The sequence below is a fragment of the Sesamum indicum genome, linkage group LG4, assembly GCF_000512975.1.
Source record: "Sesamum indicum cultivar Zhongzhi No. 13 linkage group LG4, S_indicum_v1.0, whole genome shotgun sequence".
Lineage (NCBI taxonomy): Eukaryota > Viridiplantae > Streptophyta > Magnoliopsida > Lamiales > Pedaliaceae > Sesamum > Sesamum indicum.
In genome coordinates, this window is record NC_026148.1 from 7365142 (window position 1) to 7385935 (window position 20794).

A 20794-nucleotide genomic window follows, 5' to 3' on the forward strand; every position below is an offset into this window, starting at 1 on the left:
GGGGTCCCCTACTGGTGTGCGGGGGTGGTGGTTGGGGGGGGGGGGTAATGATGTTGGTGGTAATACAGGGGCATGTTAAGGCTATTGATGGGCTGACCAAGGGCATGGTAGATAGTGGAGATGGTGGTGGGAAGGTCATGGGGTGGAGGTGGTAGTGGAAGTTGCGGAAGGTGCGGGTATCATGCATCGAAATCCAGATGGTTGTGTAAAATATGCTTCAAAGTAGAAGACTGTATTTTAGGCATTCCACTTGAGGCTGTGGTTGGTTGAGCTGAGTGTTAGACCCATGGAAGGTCTCCAAATCCTCGCCTTTTTGTGATGTGCGACATGTGTGCTTCATGAATTCAAGGCTGATAGAAGAGAGAAGTATACTGTCTAAGAACCCGCATCTCAAATTTGTTCACATATGACATAATCATTTACACACTGAATATAACAAAGGTGAAACAGCGGAAGATCCATAAAATGTTCTGAAGGTAAAATAGGAAAAGATACATCAATTCTAACATTATCCCACAAACTGATGCTTACACATCAACTACGCCCTGATTGTTATGCTAAGCCTTTAATTGGTTTGTCACTCAAGCTTTAGTGAAAAGATTGGTTGTTTGCTCTAAAGGACCAAACACAGTAGAATTTGTGGCTCAGCATAGCTTCAACACTCACGAGTGATTTGTTACTTAACTTTAAGTGAAAGTTAAGGGAGAAACTAGCAAAGTACAGAATATAACTTAGCGGAAAAACACAGGAAGCTGGTTATTACAACAGCTAGTTAGCTATTGCAATAGAGGTGGCATTTCACATACCTGGCATGATAAAGGGCTCCAATATCTATTGCTGTAGTATTGTTGACAGTTTGATCATCCTGTTGGCAAACCAGTCCCTTTATTTCTTGAACTTCTGCGGGATGCATGTCTTGGATTTGTCATTAGAGTTGGTATTCCTGGAGCTGCCCTGTCTTTTCTCGCTTGATTTGAAATTGTCACATGATCTTCCTTGAGTAATATTATCCAGAATTAGTGATCAATTTTGGCCATCATCTTTTTCCATCTCGTATTTCACCCATTATTAGTATACTGTAATGGACTTTATGTTCACAGGTTGATGCTGAGGATGAGTTGCTTGAAAACCAGCATCCTTCTCTAAACGTCAAAGTTGATCTCTCCCCTCCAACATGTGATGTAAATTCATCAGTGAAGGTTTCTTGATGTTCCTTAGCTGTTATGTTGTCTTATAAATTTAAACTTGATACCATTCCTTTCAATCTGTTATGTTCCTGTAGCTTTTGCGGGTGATGACTTGCAGATCTTGTTTGCAGATTGTACTTAATCCGACTGAACTGATCTGTGATACAGAATTTTTGAAGAATATTTCGGGTTTCTTACATGTTCTACAACAGTTTAGCTTTCAGCAGCAAAGGGTAATACTACATTTCTATTCTGTCTCAGATCATTGTATTACTGGTGTAAACAAAAAGGTAGTCAAAAGACTCACAAATGAGCTAGACTCGGATTACGTAATTGCCAGTTAAGCTGGGGAGAGTTGCTGATTTCATAAATCTTGCTGTCGACGTAGTATGTGCTTTATGATTTTGTTCTCATTCTGTGTATGACAAGGGGAAATTGCTTTCACAAAGATTAAGAATCTGAATTAAATGGTTGTGATTGGATTCGAATGATCTGACACAATTACTCCACTTTATAATCTGATTATTGTATTTTTGAGGTTAAACTAATTTAATTCATAGTTCTCACCTGAGGTGAGATAGCTTGCGGTAACGAGATGGTGGCTTTGGTCGAGGGAGAAAGGTCATTTTAGCAGGTGGGATTTAGCAGAGTTTATGTGAAGTAAAGCTAACACAAACCAGAGTCAGAATAAAAATGTACAGAGATTGTTGGAAAAAATTCTTAAAATAGCTCGAGAACCTTGAGCAGGTATGTTTTGCTGGCACAATCAACAAAGACTGAGCCAGCTGGGAGATGCTTTTGACATAGTCCATAATGCAACAAGTTAGGCATTGCAGCTGCCTTTAGGAATGTGAAGATGGTTAAAGAGAGGGTACAACACCTATGAGTATGGTTGAGAGGTCTTGCACTGAAGAAGGCAAACAGAGATATGAAGAGGAGGAAAAGGCATCAGATAGAAGGATTATACTAGACAGGATATGTCCGATGTCAATGTTGGGTAGAAGCAGGACAATGGGAGTTCCTCCTTCTGGGGGCAGCAAATATGGTGGTTAGTTATATGTTGAAAATATTGATGTCCGACTTAAAATGTTTATATATGGTGCAATATTATTGTTCATCAAGTTTAACATGCCTTGATATGGTAGGAAAGGAAAAATGTGTCCGAAGGTCTTAGAAGAGAGAGGTAAACAGACGAACTTTGTGCATTATGTGGTAGTCCTTTGTGCCTATACTGTGTGGGGTTTCCTGAAAAATACTCTGTAACTGAAATAGGGGAATTCTTGTAAAGCCATTCTAGCATTCTAGGAATCCACTACCTTCCCTCAAATTGCAGCCTCGAGTTCTTCTTTTGTGCAAAACGTACAAATGCTTCTTTGTTTTGTACTTGCTGCTTATGACTGTAAATATTCCTCACTGCTAGGAAATGCATGACATTAGTGATTTGCATGCATCATGAAGTGAACTTGCACGTGACGACTAGTTGGCATTTCATTGTATTTTCTGCATTTGTACTTTGGATTTTTTCACTGCTGACAAAAAATCGTTGGATGCCTTGTTTAGTAAGGGAAGTGATTTTGGGTGATCTACTTACAGTTAACACCTTCTAGTGACATTATGTTTTTCCCACATTTACTTGCTGATGCAGATGCTGCTGTCTCTAAATGGCATTCATGACCTTAACTCGCGACTTGTGTCAAAAATTGGGTATGTTTCACTTCTCAAGGATGTGGATGCCTCTACTATGGTTTTCTACATTTTATATTATTATTATATATTCAGAAAGTGTTTCTATTTTTCTTTTGCACATGGGTTTTGGAGGTCATCATTATTTCTTATTTGTTTTGCAGTTATGTTTTATCAAGTCGTAAAAAGATGATGTGGGATATCAATCTTTTCAGTACTGTCATCAATATACCAAGGGAAAATGCTAACACTGAAGCGCATGATTTAGTATGTCCTTTTTACAGATTTGTCGATATAAAAATGCAAATTTATTTTGTTCTTTGCCCTTTTTTATGTTTAGCCCATGTCAAACTTTATCCTTGTTTGTGAAATTAAGCAAGTGCAGATAGACACATGCATTCTTTCTGTCGTATAATAGTTGACATATCTGTTGCTGCAATTTCTTGCAACTAACGGAAGCCCACCTTACACATCACCCATGCCCTTGAAATCCCATGTCTAAAGAGAAAATGAGGGAGAAAATTAAAAGCTCTGACAAGTCTCTCGGATTTCCTCACTCCCACCCTCCCTGTAAAAGAGATGCATTTTCAAGCATAATGTTAAAAGATTTATACCTGGGTCACTATGAATTATGAGAAAGCAATAATTGAAATGCAAAGAACAATAATATTCTTTTTGTACGACCAATGGTGCACTTTGCTCCAAATGGTCCATTTTCTTTTACCTGCAAATCGAGACTTGTGCCCATGGATTAGTTTCCAATGGAAAAGCTTCATAGGATGAGAATCTCTTGCATTCACAATATTGCTTGGAAGTAATATTAATACTTGGCCATGTTAGTCCCTATTCTGAACATAGATTTGCTTGAGTGAATATTAATTGCACAAGTTTCTCAAATAGGAGATGATTGGAACTGATAGCTTATCCTGTGTAGGATTCAAGTCAACAAACTTAATATGAGGTTGCATTTGGTTGGATTGTTAAGGACGGACTGCAAATCCATAATAACAGATAAGCATCACTTATTTGGTAATTTTGAAGAATTTCAAGTCCTGAGGAAGCAAGCCTTAGGCGTGTTTGTGACTACTTATGGTATTATCTTGAACTGGGGGAGATGTATCTGATATGATTATTATTAGAATACAAAATAACTGTATAGGAGGAATTATTTGTAGAAAATATGGTGTACTTGAAGGGTATTGAAATCTTTATAGGGTTTCATGTCATAAAAAGGTGTGGAAGTTAAACGCAACTTAGTTTTAATGCAAAGTTCAGGTAGGTTGGGTAATGTAGTAAGCCTAGAAAATGCCTGGAATCTTCCATTTAGATAAAACATGCAAAGTTCTGAATTGGATGATGCTCTTGGATTCTTCAACATATTTTATAGTCACAAAAATGGTCATTCTGATGGAATGAGTAGGACACAACCGACGCTAGTTTTTCTTTTTAAACTCTTAACTCAAGCTCTACATGGAAGGCCAATAATTTCATGTCACTGGAAGTACACCTTGGTGATAATGAAAGTAGGTCTTTTGCATGGGTGCTGCCAAAGAGCATCTTTAGGGAACTCCAAAGTAGGATTGGAATCTTAAGATGGTTTGTTTACTACTGAGCCATTATATCTTATTATCGTAAGATTGAAGATACTAAGTGCCGAATAATTTTCCTATCTATAATTTATGCTACACATTTTTGCAATACTAGCAGCTTCATTGTTCATTCTAGAAATAAAGAAGATCAGTCCCTATTCTCTATCGTCCGTCCTTTACAACTCTCAAGGGAAATCACTAATTTAGTGGATCAAAACCTTTCTATGCAACTTGGTCTGGCGATTGAATTTAACGTGTTTGGTCATGATTGGTCATGGGTGAAGTATGAGAATTAATGAGGTTCTGCTATATAGTCTCTCAGATTGCTTGATGGTTAAAATAGAAGTCATTCGTTCTGTTATCCCTCTCTATTGTATGTTCATTTATATACCTATGATATTCCATATGGGTGAAAGGTTGAACCATTAAATCCCTTAGATAAAACATCTGCCATTTGACTCCCTGAAGGCACATAAGGCATGCAAATAGGCCTTTCCAGCTTTTTTTCCTTGATGAAGTGTCCATTTATCTTGATATGCTTTGTCCTATCATGTGTATAGGATTATGAGCAATATAGATTGTCGACTTATTGTCACTTTACAACATCATAGGTCAATCCCTCTTAACTCTCAAATCGTCCAAGAGCATCTTGAAACACAAAAACTCGCATAGTCCCTGAACTCTGATTCAACACTTGACTACATCCGTTTTTTTGCTTCTCCATGTTACCAAATTGCCACCAAGAAACGTGTAATAGCTAGATGTGATTTCATTATTCCTTTGGAATAGAACTCCTTTCCGTGGAGTCGTGGACTACCTTGCAAGTAATGTAACACTTAGCATGCAGCTTGTAGATGTGATTCCCTTGGATTGTGCATAAACTGACTAAACATACTTAGTGCAAATGTTATGCCTGGTCGAGTGTGAGTAAGATAGATGAGTTTTCCTACCGATCTCTGGTACATCTCTCTATTGGTAGTTGTTCTTCTTTTGCTTCCCAAAGTTTATGGTTTGGCTCTATGGGTGTATTCAATAGATCTGTCATCACATACTTCTGCTGCGAGATTAAAATTCCTTGTTTTGACTTATCAAGCCTTCGAAGTTTCATTATCTCAAACTCCTGAATCAGATACCTTTTGAGGTTTTCTTCTCTTTCTCATTGTTTTCTGTGACAATAATATCATCAACATATACTAAGAGTGTTGTCACTCCCCTGTGGCTGAATGCTTGATGAGAAAGGTATGATCTCATTGGCTTTGTTTGAATCCTATTCCTTTCATCGCTCTAGCAAATCTCCCAAACCAGGCTCTAGGTGATTGCTTAAGCTCAGATACGGCTTTTCTCAATCCACACACCTTATTAGCGGTATCTTCTCCTCCAAAGCCCCATGGAATGATGATATTGGTGAAGTGGCCAATTGAAATAAGCTGCTACAGTATTCATTTTCGCCACTAGAGCAAATGGCTCAAGATAGTCAACTACGTATGTTTGAGTATAACTTTAGTAAGCAACCTTGCTTTATATCTCTCAAGTGAACCATCAGACTTATATTACATGATGAAAACTTATTTGCAATCTACAAGATTCTTTCCTTTTGGTTTATCAACAATCTACCATGTCTTGTTTTTTTCTAGTGCATCCATTTCCTCTCTCTTAGCATTCCTCCCTTCTCTTTTTGATACGGTCTTGGGCAAAGTGTTCGAGATAGAAATGTTGTTAGAGTGGTGATAGATGTTTTAGTGAGACATAATGGGACAATGGATATAGAGGTTGCTTTGTGCATTTGTTGGTGCCTTTTCTAATAGCAACAGGAAGGTGAGAATCATTTTTTGGAAATCTACCCCTATGCACAAAGGAGGATCAGAACTTACCATGTGTCCATTAGGAGGGTGCGAGTTGGCATCATGGACTTATGCTAGATATGGAACAGATGATTTTCTTGAATACATCAAAGTTAACATTTACATAATCATGAATTGGGGTAGGTCACTTTCTTGAACTGACGCTGGAATGGATTCAGGCTTGGATATTGAAGAATTCTGCATTGAAGAAGAGGATGGAACTGTAAAAGGTAAGTCAAGAGGACCAAAGGATTCAAATTCACTATAGTTTTTATGTTCCAGAAGTGAAATCTCCCCCTGAAGATAAGAATGTGTGAAGTATGGTTTACTTTTAGCAAATGTGATACCTGCAGATATGTAGAATTTTTAGGGGATAATAACATTTGTACCCCTTTTGTGTTGGTGAATAACCAAGCACATTTGATTTCCTATGGGTCTAATTTTCCTTTATGTTGAGGATGAACATGAACATGAACATGAACATGAACAAAAGAATCAAAGACTCCACCTATAAGACCATTTGATGTTCTAAAGTGTGGATAGAATTTGGCAAGGACTTCCATGGGAGTTCTGTAATGTAATATCATTGGGGGTAGTCTATTAATCACAGATGTGTGTGGCAGTAAGAACAACCTCTTCTCAATCGGTTTTAGGAGCATTCCCATGAAATAAAAACTGCTCGAATATTGTTAAGTAAATGGCTATTCTCCTTTGAGCAAGCCCGTTTAGTTGTGGTGTATTAACACATGATGACTCATGAAAATACCCTCATTTTGGAAGGTCGAATCATTGAAAGAAAATTGGGAATAACATGACTCACTTCAGATTTTTGTTTCAGTAAGAATACCCATGTTACCCTGGTATAATTACCAATTTGAGAAACAAACCATCTAGACCCCGAAATATGTGAAGTTGTGGATGGTCCCAAATGTGACTATGAGTCAAATAAAAAGGATGAGAACTTCTACTATTACAAAAAGGAAAAGGCACAAGCTTTGCGAGTTCACAAACATCACAATTAAAACTTGTAATATCTAGTGCATTGAACGAAGAGGGAAACATTATATTTAAGACATGGAGAGAGGGATGACCAAGACGAAAGTGATAAAGCCAAATAGCTTAGAAGTACTAAGGAGAGAAGATGGCACTTTATTTATGAGTTTCTTAGAATACCTAGGTGTTTTGTGATAGTAAAGCGCATTCTTTTGCTTAGCAAGTCCAATCTTCCTCCCCGAACGCTGGTCCTGTAAAACACAGTAAGAGGAATGAAATGTTGCACAACATTTAAGGTCTTCCGTAAGATTTTGAATTGAAACAAGACTTGCTGATAACTTTGGCACATTAAGGACATCTTTAAGAATGAGGGTAGGTGTTACATGGATATCTCCTTAACCTGCAACTGTTGCAAGAGAGCCAGTACCTACAACATTTTTCCTATTACTTGGGCATGAAGAATATGTACTGAAATATTGTGAGGTGTGTGGGTTATGTGAAGTAGCCCCTGAGTCAATTATCCAAGAGTTGTCAAAAGGCATGTAATCCTAAAGAAAGTGGAGACTTACATGAGATTGCCAATGATCAGGCACTAGAAGGCTTGTGAAGAGATCTTAATCTCCTTGCTATTGAGACCTCCATTCTCCTGCCCCTCCTTTTGATTAGTTTGCTCTGTTAGATGAGCTTGAGATCTATGTTGCCCTCCTCAGTTTTCCCATTCTTGTCTTGAAGGTGGTGGTTCGCTATGCAACTTCCTGCAATTCTCTTTAGTGTCCTTTGGTTTCTAACAATTGGTGCACCTACAAGTTTTCCTTATTATCTCTCCACTTGTTGTTTTTGTTGTCCTCTCCTAAGGACATCGTCCAGTCAACTTTCTCCCTCTCTTGCATTGGTTGTTCTTTTCTCGTGATCAAGGCTGGTCCTTCTAAAGCTTGATGTTCAAGCATTATACCCTTCGACTTTCTTCTGTTCGTTTGATGGAAGTAGACTTGTCTAGCCAAGATGTTTCCTCTTTACCAAGTATTTGGATCTGATCAGGATTAAGTGCCGCAAGAAAATCGTATACGTGATCCTTCTCAAAAAATTCTTCAAGGGGGCATCGTCTTTTGAGCATTTAATCTCAATAAATTTTTCTCTATCACACTTTTGCCTCCTTGTTTCATTGCATTCATACACTTTGCCCATTTGTTTTTGAAATTAGTAAATTACACTTGCACCCCCTACTAGAATTCGTGATTTACAACTGCATCCCTTTTGTTAGAGTTTTTGGCTCACATCAGCAAAAAGAATTACATAAAATTCCAATTTACTGCTTCTTCAACATTCCATATAATTTATTGACAAAGATACTTAGTTATATTTTATGCTTGTAATTAGTAAATGTAATATATAAAGTGAATAAGGTGTAATTGTAATAAAATATTGTACCAGAATTATTGTCATTGGACAAAATGCAGCGGTTGATGAAACTGAATTAGACGTAAATTTAGAACTTTATGTAACTTTTTGCCGACATAAGCATTTTCCTTCCAAACCCTACTGGAAGGGGTACAGCTGTAAATGCTACAACTGAGGATTCTTGGAGGGGTGCAACTGTTATTTCAAAAAGTTTCTTTTGGCGAAAGAGTATTTTCACAGGGACCAAGTGAAATTAACTCTTGATTAAGTGTGAGGTGTTGACAATAAAGGATTTGATTAGATTAGGGGATTTGGTAGAATCATATGATTGATTCTTAAGTTATAGAAATTCCTAAATGATCAAGACGCTTTATCCGTTTTTCATATATTCTATCTTTAGCCCTCTAAAGAAATTACTATTCAAATTCTTATGTTGGTCAATGATGCTTCTGCTTTTTGTTTTGTTTCAAGGTGGAATTTGAATGGTTAAAATAAATGCAGAATCTTTTTGCACTATTTATTTGGTCTTAGTAAATTGAATTTGGCAGGTAATGGAAATAGGAGCTATTTCACTCAAATCCAAGTCTGAAGTAGTCTCTTCTTGTTCTCACTTGGAGGATGGGTCTCATCTTCTGAACAGACATGTTCGTTTTGGGTCTGGTACTATTAGAAACACTCAAATGGAGATTCAGCTTCAGGATCTATATGATCACTTTGAAATCCAGATAAATGATGCACAGGTTAGTAATTCTGTCCATTCAGTATTGGTATGCTTAAAGAAGGGTTATGCTCAAATGTGATGTCTTGCAGGTGATACTAATGGCAGCTTCTTTTGCAACTATCCCTCTCGTCGAGAAATTTAGCGCTTCTGCAAACTTGGTGGGCTGTATTTTCCTCGATGAACCCATCCTCAAAGGATTTGAGGTGAGTAGTAATACAGAATTACTTCCTTTGGGATGGTGATTTACCATGTTACTGCTAGTGGCATTTTATATAATATTCCAGGCATCTTTATCCTTTTCCGAAAGAAATGTGCCTTGGCAATTCGCATAAACAGAGAGATTTACTGACAATGAGCTGTTTTATTTTCGAAATGTTAAATAGATCCCAGAGTTGCTCTTTAAACTTAGGAGTTCCTTGAGGGGTTCTTTCTTTCTGGAAATCACCTGCTGTTCAATGTTATGGTAACCTAGAGGGACATATTCACCTAACTACCTCAAATTAAGTGTACACAAATCTTAATTAATCTAATTAACGCTTGTGTATGCCCATCACACATGCTCCAAATTAAATAATCTAATTAATTGACGTCTTATCCAAAAATTAATCCAAGAATTCCACCATTTATTTGTCTGTGGCCCTATGGGACCTTATGGGTTTACTATTCATCTATACTTGAGCTTGTATCACAATGGATTTATTATTCATCTAGACTTGAGCTTGTATCACATAAAATTTAGTTTGCAACTTTTGCATAGATTAGTTAAAAAATTAACCACACTTGATTAACCCCTTTAATCAAAGACTACATGCTGCTTGCCATGGGTGACCATTTAGCAAATGATCCATGGCACTAGAGAATGGGTTAAACTTTGTGTACCTGTAGTCAAGGAGTGCTATGCAAGTTGGGCCTTTTCATCAATTATCTCTTATTGAGTCCAAAGCATGGATTGTGATTTGAAACCTTGTCGACTCAATAATTATGCATAAATTCCTTCATTTTCTTGATTAAATGGTGAGGCTAAGAAACCCAACGCCTAGTTGCCATGACACAGTAGCCAATGTTTTATTAACTAAGAAAAAAAAGAGAGCATAGGAGACTTGGTCATCAAGGTAGGTTGACGATTCCTTGACATTCCACTCATTGACCTTCATATTATATGGGCTTGTGGCCAAAATATCCCATTATGATCACCTCAGGAAATAAATTACCTACGGAATAGTTCAGTCGACTTGTTCCTAACAAGCACCTTGACACACACACACACACAAGTGTCTCCCCACCAACGTCCCTGAAAACATCCCCCTAAAGGGAGTGTCGTGTGAGCAAGCCTCCACTCGATCAATGATATCCCCATCTCATTGATCATTCGCTTGGAACGTTTAAGGCCAAGACCTTTGACGTATATTTCATGATCACCATCATATGCATAACCATGCACCATAGTCATGGATGGCTTAGAGACAATTCAATTACATTATTTAAATAAACATACAAAAATTTGAATGAAGAATGCCGTAAGATTTATTAATGTGAAAAAAATAAGATTGTTATTACAACGTGCTATTTAGCTTTCATGCAATGCACAGGTTGGCACGCCACACACTACTCTAACAGGTTAGTTTCAGGGGATTGATATGGATGACTTGGCTAATGAACTTGGTAATGAGTCGAAGATTCTTCTAGAGTGATTGAAGGGGAAAAGAACTTTAATGAGTATTTAGGTGCTCCTGAACAATGCGGTTCAAGTAGTGTTATGGTATGCTAACAATGGACTTTTACGAAATTGTTTTAGGATTGGAAGAAGGCTGAAAAATAGGAATAATCACAATTGAATAAACGCCACCTTATGATCATTATACCTGCTGAGCATTTAGTAAGAACACCAGCATATGCTCGAGCTGAAGAAGGTATTAATAGGTAAACAGTATTACCTTGGCTGCTTTGCACAATGGATAACTTAATACAGCAAAATTTTGGGCATGTTCTCCAAAGTTTGAAACCTGCAGGATCATCCATTTTTCTTCTAACGCTCACTTCTTTTATTCTTAATTTTAAACTTAGTGAGAAAGGCATTCATTTACTGCAAATAATTTACTCAACAAAATTGATTGAGGGTAATTTACCCAAAAATGAAGTCTTATTGAAGGCAATGTTAATGATGTCATCATGTAGGGTTGCATCTATCTGAGAGTGGCTAGAGAGTACTCAATTACATGTACAGTACTTAAATTCCCTTTTGCAAGGGAGTTAAGTTATGGACTCTAAGCTAGACGTCTAAGATGCAATATACCGTTTACTTAATCTTGTTTGCTGCATGGATCCTGAACTTAGTTATGGGCATTTGAATTGTCCTGTTCATTTCTCTATATTACTCTGTTTCATTAATTCTGCATTTCTGTATATTCTTATGTTCTTCTTTTTCTGCCATTCATAGTTGGACAGATAAAAGAAACTTGCACTGGCATTTAGCTTGACACTTGTCTGACGATTTAATCACACACTTCAGAGCAAGTAACATATAGAAATTATATACCCCTTAGTTTGTCAGAACATGTGGCAGCCAGTGGTAGAAAATTACATAGGTAAAAGTAGGTAACTGTATTGCATTGCTGTAGATTTATCTTGATGAGGTAAGAAATGTACACTAAAGGAAGGTTGTTCCCTTCTTTTATGTTTTGGGAGCTCACTGGAGAGAGTCTTGCCAATTATTTTTGGAGAGGCTTCTCCTCTGTTCCCCTTATCATGAAAACCGTACTTGTATTTTGAGATTTCAGAAAAAGTAAAACAAGAAAAACCACAAGACAGTTTTCTTTTGATTAAAAGCTGGTTGTGCTAGGTCGGGAGGGGGCTTGGGGTAGGCCTCTACATGGTTATATGGCCTCTGAAGAAGAGCAAGCATAAGAAAGATAATGGAAACTTAAGGATGGGGTTCTAGGAACAACAAATTCACGTAGATAGAAAATAAATAAGCAAGATGTTTTGGAAATCATGAGAGTTTGATCTATGATTCTTGTGCAACTGTTTACAAAACAGTATATTTAGCGCAATTGAGGTTTGGAAAATAGAATAAATATAGTATTAGCGAGAGAAGACTGAAAATCTGCAAAAGATGACTACTATGTATTCCAAAGTAGGGCTTGGCTAAGTAGTAAATATTGAAAAGCACGTTATGGCATATTTTTTGGTTTCTTTCTCTCTCTCTCTCTCTCTCTCTCTTTCTATTTTATATCTTAATTTTTGGCTGGGTTTTTCAGGTTCATGTACAGGTGCCATCGCTAGTTGTTCACTTCTCTGCTTCCTCTTATAAGGAAATTATGGGATTTGTTTCACGGTTTAGTATGCTTCTTCCTATATCAGACTCCAAAGTTTCAGAACTCACGTCAAATGGTTTGAATACTTCTGTGCATCCATGGTTTTCTATTATTACTAGCTTGGATACAATTTCTTTGCTAGTTAATCTTGAAGATAGTGAGGTTGATGGCTGCATCCTGAATCTGTATTGTCAGAAGCTAGGTGTTTGGTACGTTACATTTCTTCCTCAGTTCTGTGGAGAAACATTGAAATTAATGGTGCATGGTCATTCTATCATGTGATTTGGATTTATTCTGGCTGGATTTATTCCTCACTGTATGTGAGTTTATGGTCATTGTTTGTCTTGATAGTACATGTGCTAGGTCATGCAGGAGCATTTGTTTTTTCAGCAGTGTGAATTGCTTTACTCCTTCTAGGTAATTGTAAGTCTGAATACAATGTTAAGGTTGCAAATAGTATTTGATTCAGGAGAAAGCATGTCCAGAATCCTTGTCAGTTATGTTTCTGTATTGAATTCAGCTTTTTTATCATACTAAAAGTAGTAGACTGCGTAGTATACATTCCAAGATCCTTGTCATTTGTGATGTTCAGTGTTGACTTAAGCTTTTCTTTATTATTAAAGTAGTAGACTATATAGTATACATTTTCAATAACATTATAAACAAAACCATACGCAATTCCTCGAGTAATGTGTTATTAATGAAGTGTATTTGGATTATGGTTAAAAATTGTGAAAGTGGGATAAAGATCTTAGAGTCCTCGGTATGGCCCATCATTCTTTATATGCTTTTGGTTTGTGATTAATGTGGCCCACATCATTACAGGTGTGATCGAAGAGATCTCCCAGAGTGTTGGGCCTCTGTTCAGGCATGTCGGATCACTGCTAGTTCCACAAAAGATGGTTTTGGAAACCATATAGTTTGCTTGACTGGAAGTATGTGGGAATCTGAATCTGTAGGTCAGCAAAATATCAACCTAGAAAGTGATAATGGACATTTGGATCATGGAGGTTCAATTCTTGAGGGGTGCATTGTCCTGCATTTTGAAGCTGTCAGAAGTACTCAACGGCTTCTTCAAAAGTGTACGATATATGCAAGTGATCTTGATATTCATTGCTATCCGTTTATTGTTGGGCAGTTTGTTGCCTTTCTGGACAAACTAGTATTATCTGGAGTATCTGATATTGAAAGCAGGAAGCCACATGTGGAAAATGACAACTCATCAACTCATGGTTTTGTGCTTCAAAAATGTGGTCTTTTGAATGACAGTGGGTCTTGTAAATCACCAAGCATTCCGTTGGATCACGATCCTGTTGAGAAACTGTTGTCTCTTCGTGATCTTCAGTCTATAGCTGAAGATTTGAAGCTTAAATTGAATACAACTGTCTACCTAACAGATCATAAAATAAGAAACTCCAAATTAAGCCTTACGGAGACACCAAAGATGTTTTCTGCTCCGTTAGTGAATTGTAACATTGATGCAATAGGAACTTTTACTGTTAGTGACTTGCTTTTTCTCAATTTGAATCTTGGCACCATCAAAGTGCATTTTCATGATTCGTCATGCATTATTGGAACTGTTATGGTGCCCCTGGCAAAATCGTTACTTACCGTTTCTGCAGACTGTTTGGACATGGTTTGTTCAACTGAAGGAGTGGTCCTTTCTTCATCATGGTGGTCTCAAATAATTAATGAATTTCTTTGGGGGCCTCTATCTGGAAATGTATCTCCAATCCTAAACTTCCATATGAAGAAAAGAAACACTGGTTCTGGAAATTCTCGACTTGAAATGAGTTTTCACATCCAGCAAGTTTCCTGCTTGTTGCCTCTTGAATTTCTCGCTATGTTAATCAGTTATTTTTCACAGCCTGATTGGAGTTATGCAAAAGGACACCCTACCGATACAATAAGTTTTGGAGATTCCAGCACCAGTACATATAATTTCAATCTTGTAGATTGTAATTTAATTACTCCTGCTAACAGTGCGTGCTCTGAGGCCCTAAAAGTTAATATTAGACAACTGTGTGTTGCTTTCTCACAAGACAGTGACAAAAGTTCTTTAACCAAGGGTATTCCTTCTGCATGCTGCATTGGTACTGGCAAATTTTCTGATGGAAATCACTGTTTAGACTTCTCTGGATGTGATCTATCTCTATCCCTTTTAATATTGGAGAAGGATATTGTCAATCCCTTGAATATATGCCCAAATCTTACCTTGATAGCATCATTGAGTGCAGATGTTTGGGTGAGAATACCCTATGATTTTGACACTGATTTGGCTTCTTCTCCGATTTGTATCATGGCTATGGTGAATGACTGCCAGCTTGATGCTGAAGGTATGAGAACATAATGTTTTTTATTTGGTTAGGTTTTTTTGTGAATTGTCTCTACCGCCTATTACTTACTTTGGGGTTCTTTCACTAATTTGCAGAAGTATGCGTAATTGCTGGGTTCAAGGCACTAGGTTATGTCATTGATCAGTTCTCTTTGGTCGATGAAGCATCCAACATTGTTGTATCTGATGTTCCACATCTTCTACAGGCAAAGAAACAAATGGAGGAATACACTGCATCACCTCCTAAAACTTCAAATGTGACATTCAATGAGATGAGATTCTGTGTCAGTTCATTATCATTAAGACTGCATCGGAGGAAAAGAGATTCAACTTGTTCTGAACTCATTGCAGATGCTGAAATGCACTTTCTGTGTTCTTTATCACTGAAGAATGGCAGACCTCAGAGTTTTGATATCTCTTTCTCGTCTCTGGCACTATTTTCGTTGCTCAATTCTGTTGTGCTTGCCGAATTTGTTTGTCTCGGGTCAGGCTCGTCAGTTCTGGACATAATTCTTTCAGTGTCCGATTATGGTGAAAATCGGGTAGTTGTGTCTTTTCCTAGCTTGGATGTGTGGCTACACCTGTTTGATTGGGATGAGGTTATTGATCTACTTAGTTCGTTCTTTGGGCAACTGTCTATACTCACCTCACGGGAATCAGCAGAAGGTATGTATAACAGTCCAGTTGACAAAAGTAAATTTGTGGCAGGTGATGGTGCAAATCTTGCATCAGAGAACATTAGTAAGGGTGCTTGTTTTTCTATTGCACTAGAACATGTTGGCTTGGCTGTTCATTTTCCTGCTGTAGCCAGCCCGGATACATATAACACATTTGGAGGGCCCAATTTTCGCGCTAAGCAGCCTCTGGACAAGAATTGTGGCTTTCAAAGTGGTAGCCGGAATTGTTTTTTTTCCATTAGCCTGCAAATTAGAAACACTGAACTGGTTGCTGATGAGAAAACTGTGAAACTGATAATCAGTTGTGAGGATTTGAATGGTGTACTGAAGTTGTTTAAGGGAAACAGTGCACAGACTTGGCCCCTTTTTCAATTATCTAAAATCCACCTGGAGGCCGAGATTTTTAATTATGAGACTGAGAATGTGGACATAAAGTTGTTGGTTCAATGCGACAGTCTGAATTTGTCATTCTCAAATCACATTCTGTACCTCTTTCAGTTTACATGGTTCAAAAGATCAGGAGAAATGCGTTCTCCATTTAATTTTAAGAGAATGGACTTAAAAGTGCGACTAAGGAAATTTTCTCTTCTTTTAACAGATTGGAAGGTAAATATATCTGTTCTTTTCATGGTAATTACATTTTATGATCAATTGTGGCTTTGTTTTCTATGGAGATTGGTCAGCGTTTTCATTCCATTTATCATCATTTATAAATAAAGACTTTTTCATGTTAGTCAGAATCTTTTCATGCTTATACTGCAAATACTTTGTTAAATATGCAATGATTAGTTAAATCGAAATACACAATTAGTTGTGGCTCAATCACCTTTTTGCTTTGGTTTTCTAAGATTAGAGCTAAAAAACTATGTTTGTAGGTCTAAATTTAGAACAATGTTTAGTGGATATGTATTTATTTGCTTAGTTGAGATTTTTGGTTTTCTTGAACATAAGAATTTTCTTGCCACCCCAATCCCTCCTAGCACCACCTGAAACTCTCCAAGGACCGCCCCAACTCTGCAACCAGGAATAACATGATTTTTGCGAAAATGATATCTGCTCAGGGTCTCATTAGACAATGAAAACCTTGCATACGGGAGAAAGTTGGGAGTTGTTTGTCTCACGTTTAGAGTAATCTCCATTTGTTTGGCAAAGTATGAGAACCCCACCCATTTCAGTAATTTAACCTTTCTTCATTTCTCTTGATAATCTATATGCAGTCAGTTGCATGTTGCATGTTGAGCTGATAATACTACTATAGTCTGGGCGTGGGTCAATGTAGTAGTCTCTATGAGCATCGTGATGGTCTGAGCCACGTTAAGGTGAATTGTGGAGATCAGGCCACTGACCAATGGGACACTACTTGGAGCTAGTGGAGCACGAAAAAGATGATCTTGGGAATGGAAGGAGGAATGGGAGGGAGGACGTTTTAGTGGTTCTAACATGTATGCTTATGATGATATGGTTGCTTGAGTGCTGGCTAGTATCGAGATTGGCATATTAAATAGACTGGAAAAAATTTCCTTCCTCGTTTTGGCAGGCAGCAAATAGCAGCAGAGAAAGAATGGATGATAATTGGGGTAATTACAGCCCCTCTGCTGAGGTTCGGTGTAATTACACGAAATCCCATGTAGTTTGAAAAAATACATTTAGTATCCCGAGGTTTGTTTCCTTAGGACAAATAGGATGGATACGTCCCTCTATTAGTCAAAACGTAGTGGATTTGTTGACATTAGCAAAAGAACAAAAACTGAATGAAAATCGATATTTACCCTCGATTTACTTATTATCGACTTTTGCACGGCAAACAAATCATTTGTGACTAAACTACCCTTAATGGTGAAGATATAACTCCTTACATTCATTAACGTATGAAGATGTATAAAAGTAGTTTGGTCACGAAAAGTTTTATATGACGTGCAATAAATCAGTAATAAGTCAATCGGGGTTAAATATGAACTTTTATCCTACTTCTTGTCAATATTATCAAATTTGGTGAATTTTGACTAATGTCGGGACTTATTTGTTAGGCGGTACTAGATGTAATTTTCCAAAGATGAGGATGTAGGTCTAAATCATGAAAAGCAAGACCCAATTATAATTACGTGTCAATGGGCCAAATTTGCCTAGACCCAAACCCATTATAATGGTCCCAGATGTAGACCTTTTATTTTAAATCAGGCCGAGACCATGACCCATTAAATTAAAATAATTGGGTTTTGGTCGGGTAATATCCTTCTTCTTCTTTTTGTTTTTTTATAACTGAAGCTTTTGTTGATTTTTTTGTATGATTAATTGAGCTATACTATTTACCACCAACTAAACTTTTATTTTTCCATACCATATAATTGGAAAAATATTGACATATAAAATTCTCATAGTGAATTGTTTGTATGTGTATATGTATATTCCGAATTAGGGAAGGCATAAAAGATAAAAGACTAATCGGTGGAATATAATATCGCTCTAATTAGTCTTATTTTCATTAGAATATGAAGAGTTCCATTGAAAATGTCATAAAAATCTGTAAAAGTATTTCCATTGTATATATAAATGTCTACTGGCCATAAGCTAGTTTGCAAACAAGAAATAAATAAAAGATTCAAACATAAAATGTAATCATAAAGTATATTAAATCACAACTAAACCCTTAAATTTTTTAAAACATTACAATTTGGTAGAAAGGGCATTTTTGTGCACAAAAATAGTTTACATTTTTGTTTACTTACAGTCAATTTTATAAGGGGTAATTTGGAATATCACATGAAATCCAATGGAACCGTTAAATGTAAGATGGAACAGACCTTAATAGGATCTTTATAAGTTTTGAGACCCAATTGAGATATCTTTGTAATTAGGCCAGGCCTTAGGGGGTATACATCTAATCTACCCTTTCTATACTCCCTTGAATTCCCCTTTGAGACGTCAGGCAGAGTTTAAATGTTTTTGCAGCAGCTTTTTCTACCCCTATCCTACTTATCCACCACGAGTCAGGTTGTGTGGACATCATATCATTGTGGTATTTTTGATCCTATGTTTTATTTCTTAAAAGGAATCAAGATTTAGCTACACATGTTTTTTCTTATGTTTCAGAACCAAAAAAGCTAAATCAAGAAAAGCAAGAAACATGTTACCAAATGACACCTGAAGGTGTACTTTGTTATTTGGAAAATGTGAATACATTGAAGTCCCGTAGGAGCACAATTGTAATCTTGGAAAAGAGCCGAGTGATGTAACTCTAAGTTCTTGTCATGATTTGCGTGATAAATAAAGTGGCCTTGGCAGGTCTGTAAAGCATTTAGAAGGTAAGGTCATTGCTGAGTCTGCATTGTTAAGTTATTTCTTTGACGTGGACTTCTTCTACAGGATTACTTCTTGAGGAATAAGATAATGGATCTACATCATTTATAATGTTGCCTTGTTCTTCTATTTGATATTCTTAAAATATATTGCTATAGTTTGATCTTGTGCGGAAATATCCAAGCAGTCGATTGCTTGGATTTTATAAGCCTTCATTTTTTCTAGAAGTACTCTGACTTGAATAAGAAGCTTATGATATTTAACCTTTTGCAGCAAAAGATAGTTCTAAAATGCATAGGGTACTTCCCAAGAAACTTTGTTGAAAACAAACTTAAGTTCGATCCTTGGTAAAAGTCTCATTTTCGATTGCGGGTTTTGTCTTAAGTTTTGTGGTTGTGTTGTTGCAATATAGTTGAACACAACAATGTAATATTTCTTACTTTTCATGCTTAATTTTCTTTCTGTTGATGCAGCGGACTTCTAATGGGCCATTGCTGGAGTTTCTTGTGAGAAACTCAATCTTTATGTCCACTGTCACTGAGAATGAGGTTGAAGGCTCAGTTGGGTGTGACCTTCAAGTGAACTACTACAGCATTGACAAGGTAGGTAAGATCATCAGAATATATTATTTCTGATTTGTTAATGTATTGTGTTGCTATTTTGTCTTGATACTATTTCAGGTCTTATGGGAGCCTCTTGTGGAGCCTTGGAAATTGCAGTTGAGCATGAGCAGAAAGCAGGACGAAAGGGCTCTGTTTAGTGGCGCTATCATGACAGATATCAATCTTGAATCTAAGACACATCTCAATTTGAATCTCAATGAATCCATTATTGAGGTATTTCATTCTGTTTTGATTTTTTAAGAGAAGTTTAATCACGCCTTACCTTGAGGAATGGTCTAAGTCTCTGTATGTTATTGGTTGGTCGTATGAAAGTATCATGCTAAAAGGTTTTACTGCAAATTCTAGTTATAGTTGTTGTCTTGATTGCTAGGTTGGCCTGGCTTGTATCTCTTTCCTTCTTTTTTATTTTGTTTTTTTTGCTTTTTTCCTTTTCTTTGTTTTTGCTCTCCTGATCTTTATTTGCCTAAAAGTGCTGTTTAATTAATATGCTGTAAGTTGCTTAGAAAAGGTTGTCTTGAGAGCAATGGAGATGATCAAGGATGCTTGGAGCCTTATGGAAATTTCTGAAAGCCCAGATTTCTCAAATTCTCCATTAACTCAAAGTCCAGAAACAAGAAGATACGCTCCATACATGCTACAAAACTTAACTAGTCTGCCTCTAGTCTTTTGTGTGTGCCAAAGGCAGCTTGATGCTGATGATTTGGATGTTTCCCCATCAAAAGGTGTCTTGCAACCTGGGTCTTCTGCTCTTGTTTACATCAATGAATCACCTGAGGAGCTACTTTTCCGCTATAGACCAGTGCAGTCTTCTGACCGACTAAACGACAAGCAATTACTTGAGGCAGCACACCGATATGTTACTTTCCAACTGGAGGGTACCTCTGTTCCTTCTGCTCCCATTTCAATGGATCTTGTTGGTCGCAGATACTTTGAAGTGGATTTTTCAAAATCATCACATGTTTCTGAAGTTTATAGTGATTCAAATTCTGTGAAAAGAAATAGAAAAGTTGATGGAGATGGTGGTGGAGAAGCAATTAGAGGATTTGCTATTCCTGTAGTCGTTGATGTTTCTGTGCACCGGTTTACAAAGTTGATGCGATTATTTTCAACAGTATGTCTAAAATTATAAGCTCTTT

The 20794-nt window shown here is 37.0% G+C and overlaps 1 protein-coding gene across 3 annotated transcripts in view; it reads left to right on the forward strand.

Annotated features, from left to right (window-relative positions):
* LOC105160162 overlaps positions 1-20794 on the forward strand; it is a 55382-nt gene that overhangs the window by 23967 nt on the left and 10621 nt on the right. For 2 of the 3 annotated variants that reach the window (XM_011077428.2, XM_020693453.1), the window contains 12 exons: positions 1101-1199; positions 1319-1420; positions 2833-2891; positions 3035-3137; positions 9240-9431; positions 9502-9615; positions 12670-12935; positions 13552-15062; positions 15158-16344; positions 19509-19637; positions 19716-19871; positions 20167-20769. In XM_011077428.2, coding sequence (XP_011075730.1) covers positions 1101-1199; positions 1319-1420; positions 2833-2891; positions 3035-3137; positions 9240-9431; positions 9502-9615; positions 12670-12935; positions 13552-15062; positions 15158-16344; positions 19509-19637; positions 19716-19871; positions 20167-20769 — 4521 coding nt within the window. The other variant, XM_011077430.2, reaches the window with a different exon arrangement.